At 38.5% G+C, this 25,235-nt stretch overlaps 1 protein-coding gene across 1 annotated transcript in view; it reads right to left on the bottom strand.

The window, feature by feature from the left end:
- Positions 1-25,235, bottom strand: part of TSPAN12 (tetraspanin 12) — a 70,339-nt gene that overhangs the window by 15,671 nt on the left and 29,433 nt on the right. The window contains exons 5-6 of the mRNA XM_004386546.1: positions 12,148-12,222; positions 5,121-5,228 (exon numbers count right to left, since the gene is read on the bottom strand). Of these exons, the coding sequence (XP_004386603.1) occupies positions 5,121-5,228; positions 12,148-12,222 (183 nt within the window). The remainder of the gene's footprint in view (positions 1-5,120; positions 5,229-12,147; positions 12,223-25,235) is intronic.

Genomic DNA, 25,235 nt, shown 5'->3' with positions numbered 1-25,235 from the left:
TGAGCATCTTGGATAGATATCTTGTCATCTTTCACAATATCAGGGAAGTTTCCTGCCAACAAATCTTCAACAATTGTCTCTGTATTTTCTGTTAGCCACCACCCCCTGCCCCGTTCTGGTACTCCAATCACTCGTAGGTTATTCCTCTTGATACAGCCCCACATAATTCTCAGGGTTTCTTCATTTTTTTAAATCCTTTCATCTGATTTTTCCTCAAATAAGCTGGTGTCAAGTGCTTTATCTTCAATGTCACTAATTCTGACTTCCATTGCCTCAATTCTGCTCCTATGATTTTCTATTGAGTTGTCAAATTCTGAAATTTTGTTGTTAATCTTCTGGATTTCTAATTGCTGTCTCTCTATGGATTCTCGCAGCCTGTTAAATTTGTCATTATGCTCTTCTCTAATCTTTTTAATTTCCTCTATTGCGTGTTCTGCATTTTGCTTAATTTCCTTCCTAACTTCTTGAAGAGTTCTGTATATTAATCTTTTGTATTCTGCCTCCAGTAATTCCAAGAAATTTTCCTCCTCTGGAAAATTTCTAGGTTCTTTATTTTGGGACCTTGGCAAAGCCATCATGGATTGCCTGTTTATGGGATTTGATATTGACTGTTGTCTCTGAGCCACCAATAAGTTATTGTATTTACTTATCTTATGTTTGCTTACTGTGTCCTAGCTTCTTGTTTTGTTTTGATATGCCCAAATAAGCTGCTCATATGAGCTATTTTGATTTTTGGCACCTTTGAAGCTCTAATGTCCTGTCACCAGGTGGTTAGATCTGTTACTAGGTATGTGAGCTCTGGAGTCTGCCCACTCCTCCTGTATGGATTCAGCTCAGGTGCCTTGGTAGATAGCCACCAAGTGTGTGGTGTAGGCTCTCACTTACAGTCCTAGACAGGAATGGGTGATTGGTGTAGGCACAGGCATCTGGCTACAGCAGGGGAACACACTCTGAGCAAGGCAGTGGGCTGAAGGCTGCCCGAGTGTCCAGGAGGAAGGCGTGTCCCTGTTCCCTAGTGCGCTTATGTGGTTGGGTTTTGCAGCCAGACTATGAGCACCTAATGCTGTTGGCTGTAAGAACTGGGAGGCACCTCTTATTCATGGGCCCCTATCGCAGGTGGCTAGGTGGCATAGGCAGAGCCACCAGTCCTCAGGCCTCTGATGTGGGTAGGTGAAGACCCTGCTTAATGGGCAGAGCAGTGTCAAATGTCATGAACCTGCCACTTTACAGCTGTAACAGTTGAAGTTAGACTTCAGGTATACACCCTGTTGTACTGTGGTAATGAGGGTCTATGCTGTTGAAATGGGCCCACACAAGTCTATGCAGTGGAAAAGGCATTCAAAGTCCAGGCGTGTGACGGACTCTACTTCCGGCCCAGGAGACTCAGCAATTGCTGAAGCCAGTCCGGGACCCAGTGAAGAGCAGGGAGCGGTGAGGTAAATGAGAGAGAGGTTTTTCCCTAAGGGGGATGTTTTTGATCCACGTGGTAGGCCACAGGCAAGTACTTATCTTTCACAGATACAGGGTTGCTTCTTACTGGTTCTGGATGGCCATGTAGACTCTCTGACACTGGGTCTCTTCCAGTGCGGAAAACTTGCCTCCCGAGCACAGATGCTTGCCTGCCACACCGCTCACCCCCGAGCTGATCAGGCCTGAAGGGCTCAGGCTCTTGCCGGGTCAGATCTGGCAACTCCTTGATGCTTCTGAATCATCTCTCCCTCCCCCTGCCACTCAATCTGGTTCCTCAACTCTGCCTTTGATGTTCAGGGCTCCCAAACTGCCATATATAATCGATTCACTTGTTTTTTTCAGGTCTTTGCTGTAAGAGGGTCCACCGGAAGTGTCTGACTACTCCACCATCTTGGCCCTGCCTCAAGGATGTAAATCTTTATGAAAGTAGACTGCCACATCTTTGTCCCTTGGAGAGGCTGGTGGGTTTAACTTGATGACCTTTTGATTCGCAAACAACCTCTTAACCACTGCACCACCAGGGCTCCACATATCACTTAGTATTGGTTTAACTGCTCAGCGCATTCAGATATTATATTAAAAGTTTCCAATATTTCTGTAGAAAGATTTATTGACCAAAGCCTGCACCCACAAAGATTACCAGACTTGGATTCATTAACCAGTAAAATTTGCAAAAATATTTGAGATATAAACACAGGTTTGGCCAACTGATTTTTATTCAACCAAGTGAGATTCTTAAAATAAACTATCATATTTTTCCTCCATAATCTCAGAAGAAAGGATGTGCCTTTAACTTGAAAAAAAAAAGAAGTTAGATTTAAGAAACTCCAACTTTTTCTTATTTCACCAAAGATTCGCAAAAACTTGCTCAGCTCCATGTTTAGTAACATTGCTTAAGGATATATGTAGATTGGATTCAGAACAATTAACTATGATGAATAATTTTCAGTCCTTGGGCAGAAGGGGCTTACTCTTCCAGATAGTCAAAAGCAAGAAATATGGGCAGTCACTGAGAAGAATTTTGTCAAGAATGACTGGCTCTGCAAATTATGTAGTTCAAAAGATAGATCTGTCTCCAGTATTAACACTTGCATCATAAGGTATCACAACCCACTACATTTCAAAATTTACCTAAAATCAGCTCTGAAGAATTCTGAATGGCTCACCCAAAATGAACAACAAAAGTACTACAAATAATTTTGCATTTTTCACTTTCCTAAATGGCTGATTAAAAAAAGAAAAAAGAAAAAAAATCTTCTAAAGAGTACTATAAAGGAATTACTGAAAGCTATGAGTAATACTAACGTTTTCTGGGAAATTTTCTTTTTTATCTTTAGTAATTTCCTTTTTATAACACTCTAAGGGCAATGAACATAGCATAAACATCACCAGTTAACATAAATATAGTCTGATATTAAATATATTTTAAATAATTCATTCAGAATCCATGAAAAACATAAATGTAACAAAAAAACTTTGCTTTCTTAAAATTATAAATTACAGTGTCCGAGTCAGTCTTTTTAAATCTTTGAACGCAGAGAAAACCACTTTTCTCACTTTCTAATAATATGTGTCCTTACTATGATGAAGACAGGACAGTTCTTGGAATGCTCTAACTCCACAGTGGAACAGCCCATTTATCTGGCCTTGTCTGGAAATGAGGTGCTCCACATAAACGACTTCTCTGAATAACTTAAGCATATTACTTTCAAAGCCAAAGCATTTTTTTATTTTAATAATTTACTGAAATACTTTTTCTTTTTATATTATTGTTTTGCTCCTTCAACAGAAGACACTGAATTTGTACTGAAACTTTTCCTCAAGACTCCCTGAAGTGAACCCATTATTACATCATACATTGCTGTGGTCTACAGCTCCTTTGTCGTATCTCTGCCTCCTTTTATATCACATTTTGAGACAGTGTCACTCTTGCTAACATTGTGCCAAGCTCTAAGAAATACCATCACCATTTTAGATATGAAGAAATGGAGGCTGTGAAAGGTAAGGTACTTGCCAAGATCACAGACCAGTGCATGGAAGAGCTTATTTATTTCAAACCTCATACTCCATGCACTGTCTCCTTAAAAAAAAAAAAAAAAAAAGTTTGTTCTCTTAAAGTTACAAAATAAATCCCACCAGGGCTTAAATGAGATGCCACTAGGTTGATGCACACATAGAACGACACAGCATCAGGAGTCAGGAAAACTGGGGCATGGCCAAGGTTGCTTTCAGCTCTAAAATTTACTTATTTTAGAAAAGGGTCTTTTAAAACTCTTCACCATTTCCTTTTGGGTGAATTAGGCCTATGACATGAAGGAGGGAACTCACCATGTGACATCTAAAAATAAGTGTGCTACCATTCGCAGCGCCTGTACATTGTCCATCTAGGTGGAGCCCCATCAAGAAAAGAAACACTTGGTTTTTTAACGGGGATTATCATGGCCTGCATCACAAATCAAGGACAATAAAGAGTTTTTGGAAGCTCCTACCCTGAGCAGAGCTTACTATAAATTCTCTAATGCTTCACTTATTTTCCCTTCATGTTGTTTTTAGTACAAATGCACAGTAAACAAACAAAGTCAGGAAGCATTTAAATAAACAGGAAATCTGTGTTACAATGATAATTTTCACCAACTCAACAATTGTAAAACAAAGAGCCAGACTTGGAGATTGTCCTGGACTTGAACCTCTGCTCATATCCAAGAAAGAATAACTGAGCAGATAGCTGGATATCTATCATGTAAGATAGTGATTCTCAAATGTTTTATGACCCAGATCTAAGAGAAATTAAAGGAAACCGCCACATGTGGTCATCTGGGAATGTCCCTCCAACCAAGAGGAAACTATGGTTGGAGACATGCACTCTCATTTGGGAGAAGAGCTTGATTTGAAGCAAAATCGATGGTTAAGTTCAAGCCACCAGATTTTACACATCTCAATATAGTCCTCATTTGAGAAGCGGGCTGGGTGCCTTGCTATACTGTAGTTAGGTAAGAAAAGCTAAAAGAGCCTATACTTCATAAATGTTACTGTTGATATCCATACTCTAAATGAAATAAGATTGATGATCTCATTTAACCTTCTCAACAACACAAGGCGGCAGGTAATTTTATTACCCCATTTTGCAGGTAAGGAAACTGAGGCTTAGGAGGTTAAGTAAATTACAGAAGCTCACTGAATAGTAAGCAGCAGAGCCAGGATTTGAACCAAGGTCTTTCTGACTAGAAAGCTCATGCCCTTATTCCTAATTCTGAAATGAGAACCATTATTTTAAGAAAATTAAAAGGATTTTTAACTTAGAGATAGCTCTAAAAGTCGTGAAAAATTATCAGTTCAAAAAGAACTTGAATATTTATTCAGTAACCTCTCCTTAAATGGATACTTCATAGCAGTTTAGCAAAACGGCTTTTCATAAATTCTAAAATATAAATGAATCAGGTGAAATGAAGGGGAAATGTTATACATGGGAAGAAAAGTAGGGCATGGAGTTATCTGAAGGATTTCTCAATAATGAATTGCACCATTGGGAACTGAATCATAGGCTTAACTTTTCAGCACAGAGACAATTACCACAGCCAAAGTTTTGGACATTTGTTTTAAAAGTGTACCACTCATTCCATGCTTTCTACCTCAGAAATCTTAGCGCTTACCTCTCTCTGAAAAAAATTCCAAGCATGAGTAAGCCACCGGTATCTAGGTAAGCCGTAATGTGTCATTCTTGCTTTCAAAGTGACCATATCTGACCACTGTACTGGAACCTGGAGATAAAAAGCATAATATCAACAACTATAACACATGCACACATACACACACACACACACACACACACACATATTCATGCACATACCCATGCACACACACATGCTCACATGTACTTGAAATATACTGCAATTGACAAATACTATTTTAAGCCTGTATTTGTAACCTAAATTACATTTGGGGTTACTAAATACTTACTGAACAATCTCTTCATGCAACATGCAACGTTTTGTACTAAATGAGGAGGTACTTTGTACTAAGCAAAATAATCAGAAATGATCGCAGTACCAATATCAAGTTCAAGGAAATCTCAGACATGTAAGTACCTATACATTCTACAGATACACCGAAAAGCTAGTCATAACAAATGATCCCTTGAAAGAAATGACCTTTGATTGGATTTCAGAATGCTATAACGTTCTTTGGAATGACTGTAAATAAACCAAAAAAAAAAAAAAAAACCCAAACTCATGGCTGTTGAGTCGATTCTGACTCATAGTAACCCTACAGGACAGAGTAGAACTGCTCCATAGGGTTTCCAAGGATCGGCTGGGGGATTGAAAATGCCAGCTTTTGGTTAGCAGCCAAACTCTTAACCTCTGCACCACGAGGGCTCCAAAATAAAGAGAGAAGAATAAAAAGAAAAAGAGCTTAGCTCAAGTCAAGCTTCATTGCAGAGTAATTTGGTAAACACCTTTCAGAAATTGGGTTTAGCTTCTTCCACATGTTGCTATAAAAAAAAAATTAGCATCGAGAGCTTAAAGGGGGTGCCTCGTGGGGGAAGGTGTTATTTGCGTAAAAATACTGTATATGGCTAGGAACAGAAGTGCTGGATCATATGCCAACTCTGTGTTGAGCCTTCTGAGGAGCCACCAGGTAACTGTCTAGGGTGGCTGCACCATTTTGCAGTCCCACCATCAGTGTTGTGAGGGTATCAATTTCTCCACATCATTGTTAACACTTGTAATCATCTGTCTTTTTGATTACAGCCATCTTAGTGGGTGTCAAGTGTTAGCTTGTTATGTTTTGATTTGTGTTTCCCCAATGACTGATCATGTTGAGCATCTTTTCATGTGCTTGTTGGTCATCTGCACGTCTTCACTGGAAAGGAGTCTGTTCATATCCTTTGCCTATTTAAAAAATTGAGTTATTGTCTTTTTATTAGTGAGCTGTAAGAGTTCTGTATACGTTCCAAGTACAAATTCTTTATCAGATATATGATCTGCAAACACTTCCACCCATTCTGTGGGTTGTCTTTTCACTTCCTTGATGGTGTCCTTTGCAGAAAATATGTTTTAATTTTTTTAATTGTGGTAAATATGTATGTAACAAAACATTTGCCATTTCAACATTTTTTACTGTACAATTCAGTGACATTAATTGCATTTATCATGTTGTTCAATCACCATCATTATCCATTTCCAAATTTTTCCATCACCTTTAACAGAAGCTCAGTGTTTTCTAAGCAGAGTCCTCCTTTTCCTCTTCCTCCCAACTACTGCTGGAAACCACTAATAAACTTTGGCCTTTATATTAAAAAAATAAATAAATAGGTAACGGATATGAACAGACCTTTCACCAGGAAGGATGTTCAGGCGGCTAACAGGTACATGAAGAAGTGTTCGTGATCATTGGCCTTTAGAAGGATGCAGATCAAACCTACAAGGAGATACCATCTCACCCTGATGCTACTGGCACTAATCGAGAAGACAGAAAATAAAAAATGTTGGAGAGGTTGTGGAGAGACTGGAACTCTTGTACACTGCTTGTGGGAGTATGGAATGGTGCAGCCACTATGGAGGACAGTGTGGTGTTTCCTTAGGCGGCTAGAAATGGAAATATCATGTGGCCCAGAAATCCCACTCCTAGGTATATACCCAAAAGAAATAAGAGCCGTGACACGAATAGACATATGTACACCTACGTTCACTGCAGCACTGTTCACGGTGGCAAAAAGATGGAAGCAACCTAGGTGCCCATCAGCAGATGAACAGACTAACAAACTGTGGTGCATACACACAATGGGATACTATGCAATGATAAAGAATAATGATGACTCTGTGAAACATCTCACAACATGGGTGAATTTGGATGATATTATGCTGAGTGAAATAAGTCAATCACAAAAGGACAAATACTGTATGAGACCAGTATTATAAAAAAAACAAAAACAAGAAAAGGTTCATGCACAGAAAAAAAAAAAAACTTCAATGGTTACCAGGGAGGGAAAATTACCAAATAGAAGATATGCGCCAATTTTGGCGAAGGGAAAGGCAATATACAATACAGGGAATATTAGCAAAACATGACCAAGGCAAGGGAGGACAATAAGAAGAACACAATAACAAAGGGTGACAACGGTTAATTACTATAGCATAGACAATCCTGCAACAATAATATTAACAAACAATAATTTATAAATGGATACCTAGGTAGATAGGTATGTCAAGAGGTATGGGAGGGTGTAAGGGAACACATTCACCTGCAGATACAGGTTCGGTGGTAGATATTTCTATATACATAGCTATTAAGTGCTGCTTATATATTAATATAGGCAATACAGCACACAAGGGCCACAGTCAGGGCAACTTTTTAGACTTAACCAAACACCTCAAGGGACGAAGTTCCTAGCCTTCAAGGTGAAGGACCATAGACTCAGGGAACATCTATGTCAATTGGCACAACATAGTTCATAAAGACAAAGTTCTGCATCCTACTTTGGGGGAGTAGCTTCTGGAGTCTTAAAAGCTTGTGAACAGCCATCTAAGATACAACTATTGGTCTCTTACCGTCCGGAGCCAAGGAAAGTGAAGAAAACCAAAGATTTAAGGGAGCAATTAATTCAAAGGACTAATGGACCACATGAACCACAGCCTACATGACCCCAAGACCAGAAGAATTACATGGTGCCCGGCTACCACTACTGACCACTCTGACTAGGAACACAACAGAGGGTCCTGGATAGAGCAGGAGAAAAACAGTAGTACAAGAAATCAAATTCACAAACAAGAACAGAATTGCTGATCTGATAAAGACTGGAAGAATCCCTGAGACTATGGTCCTATGACTCTTCTGAACTGGAACTGAAGCCATTCCCAGAAACCACCTTTCAGCCAAACCATAGATAGACCCATAAAATAAAGTTACACCCGAGAGGAATGTGCTCTTTAGAACAATCAATTACACAAGATCAAAAGGGAAATATTTGCTCAAAAGCAAAGACGAGAAAGCAGGAAGGGTAGAAAACCAGGACAAAAGGAAACGGAGAACCCAGGGCAGAAATGAGGAGAGTGCTGACACATTGTGAGAAATGAAACCAATGTTATAAAACACTTCATGTACAAACTATGGAATGGGAAACTAATTTGCTCTATAAACTTTCACCTAAGGCACAATAAAAAATGTTGTTTAAAAAAATTGGATTTAGGAAGCATGCTAAAATTTTAGAAAGAACAGTTCTCAACTTTAAGCATTTTTTGTGCTTCTATTTTCAAGTCATCTAGCACCATGTCCATTAATGTTTAATCATGACAGACCTTCAGGTATACAACCTAGCAGTTGGCCAGAAATCTGATCAGCATATCAAGCTATGTTTCATCTATACAGCCAGGGCAGAAATTGAGTATACCGATCCTAGTCTCACCACATGTGTGGCGATAAAGCTACTTTTAGGAAACTGGACATACATCCATGTCTGCTTCATGGAGTAACAGGCACTTGGCTTAGTGAAGCAAGCTTAGCACTCAGCAAGGGAAGTAAAGATCAAGAGGGAAAAAGGAGGAAGGGGAGAGGTGAATATATACAGCCCAGATAGAACTCAAGATTAGGACTGCTTTTAAATCTTATAAAAAGATAGTACTAGCAACAGAAGTAGTTTTAAAATGTCTGACCACAGAAATTCTTCATTTTTTTCCCCCTTTGTTCATTTTCTATGACTTGGAAACATGCAATACCAAAGAAAACACCCAAGTTCAGGGAATCAACCCAAGTTCAAACTACTCACTGTAAATTAGTATTATCTCATACCTTTTTGGGCATAAAATACATGGATGGAAGATAAATTCCCTAGGAATTTATAATCAGAAATAATTCATATTATTGACAGATTTTACCTAGAGAAAGAATAACATGTAGGAGGTGAATGGGTTTAAATAACAGAAATATAGCGAAACAGACTGTCTGATTTCAGTTATTAGAACAGTCGTTTTTATCTTACTTTACAAAATAAAATATAGGTTGTTTCTCCACTGTGACCACAATTGATCTGAGACCAAAAATGGCAAGAAACAGGAGAGACCACTAACGTTCTGGCACAAAATACTGGGATCTGGCCATAAAGTAGAACATACATTATTAGTTACTTGCATGGAACAGCCAAAAGCACAAAGCTCATTCTATGTGAAGGCTGGCTTCTGCAAAATCTGGCAGATAATAAACTTTAATGGCACTTTTCATTCATACTGCTATGAGGGTAAAAGCAATAAAAAATCTGACAAACTTCTTTTCTAAATGACTATTTTCCACAGTTCAAATTTAAACAACCGTTGTTTTATCCTGGTGACTTAATGGGGCAGACTTACACAAGCAAAACAGTGATGTATGCCTTCAACTAAAATGGCAGCACCCAGCCACTTAGCACCTCTACAATACTAAAAAGCTATCTGCAGATTGCCCCTCAACAGAATAAAAAAAATGTTAATTCCCTTCAGTTTTCTCATGTTTCTCAGAATTATATTAGAATCAAAACTTTTCCTTTCCAATAGTTTAAATGAGCTCATTTTGAACTAGTTATAATTTAGAAGATTTAGCAAATGTTAATATCATACACACACTATACAATCCATTTAAAAATTTACAGAAAGCAAATTCATTTCTAAAATCAAAGAATAATTCCTTTAAATTTTAAAAAAGAACACTATCAAAAGCTAAGGTAAGGGGATTAAGAATTAATTATAAGATTTACTGTCTCTTGCTTGAATGTCAAGGAGATAAATTTATTATTTGAAAATAGAAAAATTATAGAGACAACCATTTTACATAAAACACATAGAAACTAAGTCCCCATTTTTTTCACTCCGATTATTAAGGAGCCCTGGTGGTGCACTGGTTAAAGCACTCGACTGCTAACCAAAAGGTCAGTGGTTCAAAACCACCAGCGGCTCCGAGGGGGGAAGATGTGATAGTCTGCTTCCGTAGAGGTTTACAGCCTTGGAAACCTATGGGGTCGCTATGAGTCAGAAGCGACTCAACAGTAGTGGTTAATTATATAAAGCGTCTAGGAATGGAGTGGAAACATGATTCTCAAAAACAGCAATAGAATTCCTATTCTAATAGTAGATTTAGTTTTGAAGAAAGTTTATTTTATATTAGTTAGAACCTGCCATGATTTTTCGATTTTTTTAATAGAGAGAAAAATAATCACAAATCCTGCCTTCTTACTGAGAGCTGTCATACCGTGGAAGCATGAGTATTTTTACTGGGGTTCAGATGTGTGGCGGTGCCAGAGCATCGTTTACATGTAAAGGGGAGTATGCAGAGTATCTGTGTGTCTAATTATTACTTCGTATTCAAAACAGTCTCACAGGAGAGTAGCAGATTCATCAAAGAATCTTTAATAACTGAATCAGTACTAGATACAACTTCAATTTGATTACACAGCTGCCAAAATGTCTCTCTTCCCTCTGAAACAAATAACCCCACATTCTTCTTAATGGTTTTCAAATTTTACAAGGTATAAGAGTCCCCTGGGGAACTTGTGCAGAAATAATGTGGCAGTCTGCTCTGTAAAGATTACAGCCTTGGAAATCCTACGGGGCAGTTCTCCTCTGTCTTTCAGAGTTGCTGTGAGTCGGAATCAGCAGTGGGTTGGGGAACTTGTCATAAATGCAAATGTCCAGGCCCCTGCCCCTTCCTCCTCTGGCTTCCCCTCCATTCTGATCTGGGCTACAGCCTGATAATGCATATTTGTTTAAGAATCCCCCTGGGGGACTCCTGATGCAGATGGTTCAAGGGCCATATACTGAAAAACACCTCTTGCAAAACAAAATTATTCCACAATGCTTACGTTGGAAAAGTCTGGCCTGCCTCCAAGAAGACAGCCAGCATTCACAGGCTTTGAAATGTATATGACCTCATTAGTGATAAATGCACCAATTAAATGAGCAAACATTAAGTAATAATACCTGATGCAAGCAAGGGCGAAGTGCAAGTCCTAAACCAAACCTAACATTCTGAGACTGAGAAACTCCTACCCTCATTCATTCTAACATATTTATAAAGGTTGTTCCAGCAGCTTCAACTGCTAAAAGAGAAAAAAAGCCCAAGAGTTGTTTCCAAGTACCAAGTCTCAGATCGTGAGAGTGTTTCTACACTGGGTTTAACATACAGAAACTCCTCAAACACACTCCTTAAAGAGGAAGATTTTCTGGCTCCTTGCAAACAGGAGAAGCACGCTTCCTCCTCGTCGGTGTACTGCTTCAGTCAGCATTTTATAAGGCTTTCGCGTAGGTTTTCAAGCACTTGCAAACAAATCTCGCTGCAAACGCAAAATCTTTCCTGTTATACACTCTAGTTGGTAAAATTCATTTAGGAACATAGCAGTATTTTTACTTAGTTACATACATGTTTTAAAACTCTGTGGAATCAAAGACATATACCGCATAGCACACCACATGAAATGTTACAAATCATGGTTTGGAAATGTATTTTAGGTAGAATGGACACAGAAAAGAAAAGGTATTTTTCAGAAGTATTGGGACTATTCATTGTTATCATGTACCATGTTGCTGGTGTTGTTAGTTGCCCTTGAGTCCATTCTGACTCGTGGAGACAATGTGTCTAAACTAGTCCAAAGTAACAGATTGAGAATGCTAAACTGGATATTGTTTTAGATTGTGTTTACTCCCATTGTGAACTCACCATGATTTCCTGCTCATATGTCCAAACACCACAGGCCAGTTCTACACAGAAAATGACAAGTAAACTTCCAAAGTACTGTAGGAGAACAGAAAATTATGCTGTTAGTATAGAATTAAAGCATGGTCATCAAAGACAAGCTAAATATTCTTCAGTGTTGTATTTATCTAATGGAAAAGTAAACAGAGGCACGTCTTCATGAAGCTTCCTCAAGAACAGATGGGTGAAATTTCAGCAAATTTAGAGACATCTGCAGACAACATTCAATACTCACCTAAGTGGGTCACTGCTTATTACTCATCTTCTGGGACAAATCTTTTATAAATGCCAGTACTTTCATTAGGTTAAGCTAGAATGTGTATGTTATAGTTTGATAAACTATATCAAGTTCTCTAAACTGTGGTTGAGAAACTGGACCTGACTTTTTTTTCCCAAAGTGGAAGAGGTGAGGTCAACAAGTCCAAGTCTCTACCTATGAGCAGATACTAACTCATCATCATTCTAGGCAGCCGACCTCCTTTCCATTCTTTTAAAACTACAATATAGAGCAATATCTCAATTACCAATCATGCTTTAATATGTATAATAACATAATGCAGTAAGTTTCTATTATCTGGAAGGCATTTGGATATATAAAAGAATATCAGAACTTCTGATAAGGTATACACAGGCAAAGAAATAACAAAGGAGAATACAATGTCAAAAACAGAAATGAAGATATAAATTCAGAGGCGTCCTATGAGAGATGTGTGCCAGGCCTGAAAATCGAAGAGGACTGGAAAAGAGAGAAGAGAAAATTCCAAGCAAAGATGTACAAGTGTGCAGAGGCAGCAGGAAAGTAAAATAAATGTTCAGGAAACAGGAAACAGATCCATCTAGCTGTGGTGGGTGGTCATAAAGAGGAAGGGTAGAAGATCACATCTGAAAGGTAGATTGGAGCCAGATTACGGAGAACTTGAAGTAAAAAGCTAATGGATTCTAAATCTATCCTGTAGACACTGGGGTGGCATCTTTTTAAAGTTTCTAAATAGGGGAACGAGAAGATAAACAAATGTTGAGTGCAGATTAAATAACTGCAGGGTTCTACATGGACTGGAAGGAAAAGGCCAGGGGGTGAAGGATCCTTTGATGCTGTTGTTTAGTGCCTTCCAGTCAATTTTTGACTCATAGTGACCCTGTGTGACAGAGCAGAACTGCCCCCATACGGTCTCCTAGCCTGTAATCTTTATGGAAGCAGATCACTAGGCCTTCCTCCTTCGGAGCTGCCAGGTCCTTTTGGTTAGCAGCTGAGCACATAACATTGCACCACCAGAGCTCCTTGAAGCACTCCTTAGAAGGCAGCAAAGCAGAGACATTTGGTGAGGACCTGAATTTAGTTAGATGGTAGTCTTGCAAATACATGAGAGAAAGAATAGATTCAAGAGATGTAACAAAAGAAAAATTGACAAGCATTTTGACTGACTGGACTCAGGTACTGAGGGAGAAAGACACATTTGACCAAAACAGAAACTGAGAATAGAGAATAGTCCTGTGGGAAGAAGAACCATTCATTTTAGATGTGTTTTCTAGAAATGTTTATTAAACTACAGGAAATGTAGATCTGGACCTCAGGTACTCAAGGGTGTAAATGGAAATTATTAAGATGATGATGATGATTACAAACAAAAAATGTTTTATTATTTATAATAAGGAGCCCTGGTGGCACAGTGGTTAAGCTCTCGGCTGCTAACCAAAAGGTCGGCAGTTCAAACCCACCACCCACTCCTCAAGGAAAAGATGTGGCAGTCTGCTTCTGTAAAGATTTGAAAACCCTATGAGGCAGTTCTACTCTGTTCTATAGAGTCGTTAGGAGTTGGAATTGACTCGAAGGCAATTTTAGTTTTCATAATTAATTCACTCAAGAACCTTGTGTAATGGATAGGACTAACCTATTTTACAGATGAGAAAATTAACACCAAAAGTAGATAATGCGATTTGCACAAGAATGTGCATAGTAAATTTTGGCACATTCTGTGGCAGTATTCTTTGTGCTATTCCTTTCCACCTCCCCAGTAGTGGAGCTAACTACATAGAAACAAGTAGTAAAGGTATGGGAAAGAAGGAGATCTCTGAAACTTCTCTTCACTAATTCCAACAGGAATACAACAACATCCCTGCTTTCATAAATCGTCCATTCCATCTGGGCGTCAGGGGTACCAGGTAGTGATGATAATCAATAATCTCTCTTTATTGGCATAAAAGCTCCATGAGGGCAGGCAATTTACTGTGTTCTTCATCACACAGCAGGCACTCAATAAATATTTGATACATAAAACAATGAATGAAATCAAAGCAAGGTGGTACGAGAGCACAACTAGGGAGCCACCCTGGACTAGGTGATAAAGAAAGGTCTCTTTAGGAAGGCGATGTTTCAGAAGAGTCAGTCATGACAGGAGGAGTCAATCCTGTCAGGATTTGTGAAAAACAATGCAGGAAGAGGAAACATGAGGTACAATGCACCCTCACAAGGTGAGCTAGTTAGTTAAGGGCTCAGTGGTAACTGGAGCACAGACAGGGTGGAGGAGTACAGGAAGTGCAAGCAGACAGAGGTACAAGAAGCCAGATCATGAAAGGACTTATGGGCCATGGAAAGGATTTTGGATATTATTCCAAGTGCAATAAAAATCCTTTGGCAGGTGACATGATCTAACGTACGTTATAAAAACATAATTCCGGCTGTTTTGTGAAAAACATCCTGTAGGAAAGCAAGCCTGTGATCAGGAAGACCAAATAAAAGATTGCTGAACACAACGGTAGCAAGAAAATGGGGAAAAAGTGGGCTGATTTAGGATCCTGAGTCGTCAGGACTTGAACTTTACATTTTTTTGCCTGTAATTTTTGCAAGAAAGAAAGGGATGGTAGATGTAGAAAACTGGATAGATTTTCTACTACTTCCATGATATGCCCCTTATAATTTCAAAAAATAAATTCTTGCTATTAGTTTTCATTTACTTCTTTCATATATAACATACAGAATGTATAACTGCATAATCTCATAGACAATAACACGGCTTAAAAAAATTGGTTCAAATATAGTGTTTCCTTGAGTGAATACCATTTTACAAGCTACCTTTCTTTTCAGTATATGTAATACTCATGGTCAGCTTCAATCTGCTCGGAGCTCATTTCCAAGTGTTACTATCTCTACACCTTACTTTAAAGATTTCAGCGGCGATATGGTGATTAGAAGAACTTTTGTGAACTCTAAGTCAGTTTTTCTCCAAATTCTCTTTCATGCTTTACTTAAGGGTTTACTAGACAAAAACAATATTAAAACTGCAATTTATAAAGTGGCCGAAGGTGCTGTAACTAGATGCTGGATCAATCTTCTTTAATAAGACCAAAAGATCCTAGGAGAACATGAGACTCTGGAAAAGAGTAACACTATGGGATACCTTTGCTCTCTCGTCCCTAACCTAAATTCTTTTCAAAACCGATGTCAGGTTACAATGAAAATCAAAGCAGCCCTGAAATGACAAGGCATTAAAGGTAAAACACAAACATGGATGGTAGGTGTGTGTACTGTTGATAGAAAGGGATTAGGGGATACCCTGACATTGCCTTGGGGCTAACCACGTAAGGAGGATGTTCTGGAGTGATTTGATAACCATTCAAACCTCTTTTGAGGTCATCAGGTGCTGCGAATGGTTTGCACTTGTCTGGTAACTGAAAGGTTAATAGTTTGAACCCACCTAGCCACACGGCTGAAGAAAAAGCCTGGTGATCTATTTCCATAAAGATTACAGCCAAGAAAACCCTATGGAGCAGTTCTACCTTGTCACACATGGGGTTGCCATGAGTGGGAACTGATTAGATGGCACAAGATAACAAAATTCCTTTTGAATTATCTCATTACCTGCGTCCTGGAGTCACTGCCCAGGTTGCAAAGGCAGTGGAACCAACAGGAAGGCCCCAAAACAGAGCTATCGACAAGTGCCCAGATGTGTATAACACCTGAGCAACTCTGCTAGGTCTATGAATCAAAACAACAGCGTCATAACGGCAGGGGTGATAGTCTTTGCTTCCTCACAGCGAGCTTTACAACAGGCTAGCAATACTCTAACTTAAGCATAGGCCGGAAACCAAACGTTAAGGATATGGATCTAAAGCAACTCTCACTTCAAACTGAAAAATGAGACTGGACCAATCATTGGGGATGGGGAGTGGGGGACTAGTCCATATGAGCTGGACACACTTGACTCTGGGAAAGATCCTAAATGCTTGTATCTTTCAGATTTCCAGTGGATTCATTTGAGGCAAGTTCTCTCGTGTAAAAACAGTTCCTTTTGTCTTTATTCTGCTAACACTCAGGAGCACTACATTTATTTGACTTGGGGTTGAAAACAGAAGTTTCACCAACATTATCAGACTTTCAAAAAATTCAGATTTTTTTCTACATATTTTGCTGCAGGTTCCTGGTCACTTGCCTTTGTTTTGTTGTTATTGCTTTAGCCTGACACATCCAGTCTTCTAATTCCAAGGAAAACCAGAAATGTCAACTCCATCCATAACACAACATACACAGGTCAGCTGCATTTTAGGTCAGCCTAAAATCTCTTTATCAGTGAGCCCTGGGTCCTAGATAAAGGCATCCTCTTGATTACTGCATGCACAGTCACTCAACCAATATTTAGTTTAAGGGCTGGATTTGAGACGTCTGTAAAGCATGGTATTAATCTATAGTTTCAAACAGAACGAAACTAGCAAGGAATTAAGCAACGGCTCCAGCTGAGCTTTGTTATGGTATAAAATATATCTCACAGCACATTTCACCATCCTCAGCATCACTGGAAACGCGTACATCTCCCCTAGTCGTGGTCACTGGTAGGGTGGCACAATTGCTTAAGTGATCAACTAACTGAAAGGTTGGCAGTTGGAACACCCCCAGAGGCACCTCAGAAGAAAGTCCTGGTGATTTGCTTCTAAAAGCCTTGAAAACCCTACGGAGCAGTTCTACTCTGCACACATGGGGTTACTGTGAGTCAGAACCAACTCAACGGCAATTCATTGGTTCATTGGCTTGGTATCAGCACGTCTCACTTTCCCACTACACATGGCTCGACAAAAGGGCCTGTGCCAGTCCAGCTTGCAGAGCAACGTGCCCCCCTCTCTTCTCCGTGTGTGCTTTCCTTCTAGAATGGTGGAAAGAGCTCTGAACTTGGGGTCAAAAGATTAAAGTTCAAACCCAGGTCCAAAATAGATTATGGGATCTTTGGTCGATCATTAACTGCTCTGGCTTCAGTTTACTAGCGTAAAATGAATAAAAAAATAAAGCCTTCCTCACTGTTGTTGTCAAGATTGATTTCATACATGTGAAGATGCTTTGGAAAATGTAAAGCATTACACAAATGCTTTTCTGTTCTGGTTTGTGAAATACAATCCCATATTGACTTTTCTTTTCCTCCTGTACCTGGCCTTCATTCCCCGAGATTTACCACAGTTTCTTCCTCACAATTGTTTTCCAGTATTTCACTGCCTGGTCTTTACCATTTTACTTTTCTCCTTCCTTCCGCATAGCAGGGTTTCCCATATGCTGTATTTCAGGCTTCAGAGGATTCCACTTTTAAACCACTTGGCTGCTTTACCAACAAGTCACAGTGTTCACTTTAACTGCCAGACAGTCAGTTTTGGCTGGCAGGGATCTTGTTCTTAAACATTATTTTATCCCCAAAGCCTAGCAGTACCTGTCACCCAGCAGGTATCCAATAAATGTCAGTGGAAATAACGATCAGTTACCAATCAAAAAAAAAATTTCAGCATTTCCTTGGGTTTCTCTGACTCACTTGAACCCTGTTTCTTATTAACATTTGACTTCCTTAACTTCTGCCTACAAATGTACTATTTATAACACTGCCCCTGTGTTTTACTGTGTCTTTTTGTGGATTATACTATGAGCATCCACGGTGCCTTTAATCATTTAAGACAATCTGCATAGCTAAAAAAAAAGACACAATATGCAGGCACTCCTCATCTCTCCTGAACTACTATCAACTAAACATTTTAAACAAATGAAGAATGGGAAAAAGTGTGCTTATACAAGGAAATTAGAATGTAATTGTTCGCATTACAAACTATGTTACTTGCTTTAAAAATTATTCAATGCAGAGTTCCTTGAGATAGCTAAATTTCTCTACTCTAAATAAACTAAAATTTGTGTTCTACAAATAAGTTTTATATCCTAAACACATGTTCTTGGAAAAAACTGCATCAAGTAAGAGACACTGATAATAGGAAACATCCCCCAAATGATGTAATTTATTAGCGATTTTCACCAAACCTCGTAAACTGAGAATCATCATCTTTCAGTTAAAAATTGAGTGCCACCACTGGGTTAGACAAAAGAAGATTAGAGGATTAGATAGGACAATGTATGTGAAAGTGCTTTGTTGACTTTTTTTTTTTTTTAAGCTATACAAATGAAAGAAAATGTGCTTTGAGATAAAATAGACCTGTAGACTTGGCTTCAGATTCTGGTTCCTTTACATACCATCTAGATGGCCTTGGGCAAACTACTAAGCCTCAGTTTCCTCATCTGTGAAATGAGAGTATTAAAACAACCTTGCAGGATTGTGCTAACGAGTCAATGAAGTAAAGTGCTGAGCACAGAGCTGTAGCATGCAAAAAAAAAAACAAAAATCCAAAACCAAACCCATTGCCATCAAGTCAATTCCGACTCACAGCGACCCTACAGGACAGAGTAGAACTGCCCCTTAGGGTTTCCAAGGAGCGCCTGGTGGATTCGAACTGCCAACCTTTTGGTTAACAGCCGAACTCTTTACCACTACGCCACCAGGGTTTCCATGTAAGCACTCCTGAAACGGTAACCATTATTACCCATATTATAGTAGATATTAGACCATAAATTCTAAAAGCACAAGAAGTACCATGTTTTCAATACCTAACACAATACCTCGCACATAGAAGGTACACAATACATATTTCTTGAAAAAGACGTAACTTAGAGGATGATGGTGAAATTAAATTGTTCACCCTCCTGAGATTATCAATCCTACCCCCAATAAAGGACATCTAACCCCATAATCTGTTATTGTTGTTATTTGGTGTTGTTAAGTCAATTCCAACTCATAGTGACCCTCTGTGTCACAGCAGAATTGCCTCATAGGGTTTTCTTGGCTGTAGTCTTTATGGAAGCAGCTTGCCAGGTCTTTCTCCTGAAGAGCCTCTAGGTGGGTTCAAACCACCAACCTTTCAGTTAGTTGATCGCTTAGTTGTTGTGCTACCAATGTTCCTAATCCCATAAACTATTTGGTAAAACTTCTAGTAAAATCCATGTCCAGCAAGAATATAGTTGGTGTTTTTCAAAATATGTTGAAAACCTCTTCTTTACTAGGAAACTAAGGCAGGAAGGGTGTGGAGGGTGGAGAATCCAACTTTTTTTTTTTTTTTAAGTACAGAAACCTACTGGTCTGTTATTTTAAACACAGACTGGCAACAATGGCATAGGTTACTAGTCCCTTTGTCCACTGGAAGGGGAGGGGCATGAATTCCCACCCTCCTATGTAAGCCCTGGTGAGTTGTGGGTAATTGCATCCCCCAAAAGAAACTAAGCAGACTCATTCACCCTATTAAAGGTTATTTCATCTCATTACATGTGTACAGACAAACAGTCAAATCTCAAGGAGGTCCTTTTCTTAATGAAATGTTTATTTTTAAAAATGATCTGGTTCCCTGACCCCATCACCTCTGGGGTTCCCCTTACAGAAAATAGATTAAACACATGATTCATGCCTTTTCCCTCTTGAAACATCACTGTTATTGTTGGGTGCCACTGAGTTGATTCCAACTCATAGCAACACCATGTGACAGAGAACTGCTCCATAGGGTTTTCTTGGCTGAAATCTTTACCAAAGCAGATCCCCAGGTCTTTCTCCCATGGAGTCGCCAGGTGGGTTCATACTGCCAACCTTTTTGTTAGCAGCCAAAGGCTTAACCATTGTGTCACCAGGGCTGCTGAAATGTCACTAAAACAACAATAAAGGGATATTTTAAAAGACATAAACCCATTAGAAAAAGAAAAAAGAAGGGGAGTCAAGAGCTTCCTAAGAACATTTTGGAAGGTGCAAAGTAGATAGAAAGGGAACAAATGACTCAGAAGTCCCCTAAAAGCTGAATGCTAATATTAACACACTTGCTGCTAACCTAAAGGTTGAAGGATTGAATCCACCCAGGGGGTCCCTGGAAGAAAGGCCTGGCAATCTACTTTTGAAAAATATACTATTGCAAACCCTATGGAACACAGTTCTACTCTGACACACATGGGGCCACCATGAGTCAGAGCTGATCTGAAGGCAACTAGTTACTAATAACCCAGTAGTGGAGTAGTAAGCTAGGAAACAATCTGATTCATATCATAGAGCCCTCAAAATGCTCAGGAGTTGATGATTCTGGATATCTCTGGAAGGGGATAAAGGTAGGACTAAAAAGAGGACGATTCTTGAAAATCTGTTTAAGAAGTTAGACCCTGAGTTCTCCTCTCCCACACTATGAAGCTGGGTGGCTACTCTACCCCACAAATAAAGAAGTTCAGGGGTTTATCCAGTGGAGACATTAAAAGGCTCAGGACTGGGGGGACATTAGGCACAGTAGAGGATAAAGTACAGTACTGGACACCAAGGCTTGAAGTTCAAATTCACACACCTTTTCTACAAAGGCTCCAAACTCAAATAAACCAAAATAACACTGGATTGCTGAAAAGAATGTTGGGAGCTAGAGTACAGTGAACAGCGCCTCCAAGGTTCTGAGCAAAATGATTTCCAACCTGTAACTCTATAACCATCAAAATTAACATGGAGGAGTACATATAAAGCCATATTCAGGCATACAGGCGTTTAAAAATTTATCTCCTATGAATGCTTTCTCAGGAAGCTACTGGAATATGTGCTACGTAAAATGAGAGAATGAATGGAAAAGCACAATGACTTGGAATCCAGAAAACAGGGGATCTAACAAAAGAGAAGCAAAGGAAATCCAGAATGGTAGTGAGGGGCCATCCAATGATGGAGATAGTTTCAGCAGACCTAGACTAGAGTAGGTCTAGAATGCTCTGAGATAGATTTCTTCTAAAAAAAAAGATCATTGATAGAATGCCCAATGTATTTGAATTCAAAAAAGAAAATTAACATCAGAGAAAATTTAGAGTTGAATTAGCCATAAATACATAGGAATCTAAAAAAAAAAAAAAATCTTAATTCTGAGAAAAACAAAGTATTACAGAAAGTATGGAAGGAAAGGGAGGAAGGAAGGAAGGAAGGAAAGAAGGAAAGGAGAGCAAAGTACCTGGCCCATCTGTAAATAGCATTTACATAATCATAATGATGTAAACACTGAACAATGATCTAACCAAAATTATGATCTGTCTGTGTTGAGTTGAGATGGGAAGTATGTATGTGTGTCTAGGGATGGAGGAGGATCGAGGGCGGGAAGTGGTGCCAGTTTCAGTTTCCGTAAGGGGAAGTCAATGGATAGTGCCTAAAACTAAAAGAGTAAGAAGAGTTCCATACACATGTCATTTAGAGATACAGAAGTAAATGTCAAAGAAACTGGCTAAAACAAAATTGAAAGTGGTTGCCCTTGGGAGATGGAAATGGTAGAGGTGAAACACTGCTGTTTTTCATAATAAGCCTTTTAGAACCAAATCAACCCTCTAAATTATGTGTATGAAGGACTCTTACGAAAAAAAGAAAGAAAAATTAAGACAAACAATAGCCACCCTGAAACCTTGACACCAAAGGAAAAAAAAAAACTTGGTAGCTAGGAATTTAAAATATTTTTTTATATATAGAAAAGCTAATTCAATAAAGCTAAAAATTTTAAATAGCCCAATTATACTTCAGGGTGACTCAAGCTAAAGTGAGTGGGTGGCAATTACGCACAGGTACCTTTCTCCTTTTGCTAAATATACCCTCAGTAGCTCAAAATAGGAGTGCTGCAAAAAATATAAAAAGTGTATACTTGAATGTGGTTTATGGACTCTACCCAGAGGTCTCTTTTGCCAGGCCCTGCCTAGAAATTTAGGTTCCTCCTGAAATATCACTCATTAAAACTATCTATTGAAAACCAAACCTGTTGCCATCAAGTTGATTCTGACTCATAGCAACCCTATAGACAGAGTAGAACTGCCCCATAGGGTTTCCAAGGAGCTGCTGGTGGATTCAAACTACCAACCTTTTGGTTAGCAGCCTGAGCTCTTAACTACTGCGCCACCAGGGTTCCTGGTCTCTCATTAAAACTATCTATCTCAAAACTGTCTGCTCAAATCAGTGTAGGTTGTTATTTTCCATGATAGTTCATTTTAGTCACAAAATTTTGGAGCTTAGAATTCTATCTTAGCAATTTCATTCAATGAAGAAGTCTGAATTTAACTTTGATGAGATATGCGTGTGTGTGTGTGTAATCAAGTATTGTGTGTATATAAATAACAAGTATATAAAAGTATATTAAAATAAAATATACTTCTATATTTGTGTCTTGGAGCCCTGGTGGAACAGTGGTTAAGGGCTCAGCTGATAACCAAAAGGTCGGCAGCTCAAATCTACCAGCCGCTCCTTAGAAACCCTATGGGGCAGTCCTACTCTGTCCTATAGGGTCGCTATGAGTCGGAACTGACTCGACGGCACCTAACAACAACAACATGCATGTATCTGTATATGTAAATGTGTACGTGTGTGCATATATATATACACAAACACAAATCATTTATTGTGTCAGAGATACACATACACAATATTATTTACTTCTCAAAAAATTTACAAAAAATATCATTATCTCCACTTAAAAAAAGAAAGAAAATGGAGTTAGGCACAATTCACCAATGATTGACAGGAAACAGAGCACTCAGTTTTTTAGAGGACAGGTTCTGCAACCAGGTTTCCTGGATTCAGACTCCAGCTCTACCACTTCGGAGTTGTGAAAGTCATTTAACCTCTCTGTGCCTCAGTGTTCTGGTCTGTAAAATGGTGACAACAATAGTGCTCACCTCATACTATAGTTGGGAGGATTTAATGAGATAATACATGGAATGTACATAAAATAGTGCCTGGCACATAGTATGCATCAGTGATATTGTTGCTGCTGTTGTTGTTACTGTTAGCAGTATCTCACAAATCATCATTATCCACCTTCTGTGTCCACAGAACACACATGCGTACAACTGCATGTTCACACGTTTATATACAAAACCCTTCTTGTCTTTAACTAGAGAGGAAACCAAACCCATTGCCATTGAGTCGACTGTGACTTCTAGTGACCCTATAGGACAGATTAGAACTGCCCCATTGGGTTTCCAAGGCTGTAAATCTTTACGGAAACAGACAGCCACATCTTTCTCCCAGGGAGTGGCTGGTGGGTTCAAATCGCCAACCTTTTGGTTAGAGCCAAGCGCTTAACCACTGCGACACCAGGGTTCCTAATTAGAGAAGAATGAACTAAAACCCCTGTGTTCTCTTCTTTGAACTTAAAAATTTGAGCCTCAGTTGAGAAGAAAAAGATTTATCAAAATATGAAAATTTTAAGGATGGCAAAAAATTCTTTTTTTCCACCTATTATTGCTATTCAGGGCACAAATGCTGCTTTAAATGCTAGGTCAAAATCCTTAACAAATTACAACAGATAACAATGTCATCCTCTCTTTCTAAGTTTTAAACTTATATTAAGGCAGTCATATGATTTTCTTTCCACTAGTAAAATTAATTTTTGTTCCTATTCACATTTTACAATTTTTATGATGAAGTATGGTGGCAAGTTGCCAGTGAGTGCTTGAAGATCCATTAAACTGAGCATTTATAATGGCACCAAAAATAATAATAACAACTAAAAGTGATTTTTATTTACATCTTTAGTGTTAATAACTGATAGTAACAAAATTTCTAAGATTATAATATTTGCATTTGTATAAAATATTTCAAATAATTTTCACTTTTGGGGAAATAGATTGGTTTTTAAATTTTCATTTCTAAGTTTCATGAATCTAATGAAAACAAAAAACAATCTGCCCTAAAAAAAAAACCAGTCAGTTCATTGAATGCCTCCTTTTTGAAGTAATAAACTTGGTAAGCATTTGAGAATGTAGGAAAAAATACTTTTGCTTACTAAGAGCATTTTTAGAGAAAATATATCCTGTAGATGTAAAACTTTACATCCTCACTTCATCCAGCTTTATGGAGAGAGGACTCGGAGACACACATTATCTAAAGGAAACATAAAAACCTACATCCAACTCGCCACAAAGACTAAGGGCCAGGCAGTAGTTTTTCAAACGGTTTTTCTATAAATGCCACCTGGAAAATAATTTTTATAGTAAAACAAAATTTTCATGTCTTCTCTGAACACTTTTGCATAAGTTTCTTTGTGCAGGCAGGCAGACAACCAAGTTATAGAACACCCTCAGTAAGAATATATTTCACTGTGAGAAAGGTAAAAACTATAAACACTATAAAAGTTATTTTAACCTGCTTCTGTCTTAATTTATAACTGAAAACTCAGATTAATTTTCAGAAGTAACATTCAACGTAATTTGAAACCAGAAAAGTCAGATTTGCTTACCTTGGAAAATCAGTACAACCTTGAATTCACCTCCCCCCAAATAAAAAACGGTTTCAAAATAAAACATACTTTACTAGACATTTTCATATTTCAAAAACAGGGTGCTTTGTGACTCCTAACTACATGCTGCACAACCAACACTTTTAATAAACAAAAAGCTTGATGAAAGGCCTGTGTTCACTAAATGATAAATGATAAACTCCAGTCTCTACCCTGTCAAACACTAAACTCTGCAAGCTTTCAGTGCTAAGTATCTCTATGTCAGTTGTTTATTTTTCCTTTCCCAGTGGTTGGAGGTTTAAAAATATTATATTACTTATAGTTAGTAAATAAGGGAATTCCAGTGCCAAATATTTGTACAAGATAATGGAACAGCCGACATTCTGTTAAGAATTCACTGGGACTAAAATACTAACACACAAGAGTACCTGCTGCTTAAAACACACACACACACACACACACACACACACACACACACACACACACACACA

This window comes from Trichechus manatus, unplaced genomic scaffold (assembly GCF_000243295.1).
Source record: "Trichechus manatus latirostris isolate Lorelei unplaced genomic scaffold, TriManLat1.0 scaffold00167, whole genome shotgun sequence".
In the NCBI taxonomy this organism is placed as follows: domain Eukaryota; kingdom Metazoa; phylum Chordata; class Mammalia; order Sirenia; family Trichechidae; genus Trichechus; species Trichechus manatus.
This window is presented reverse-complemented; position numbering and strand designations above follow the sequence as displayed.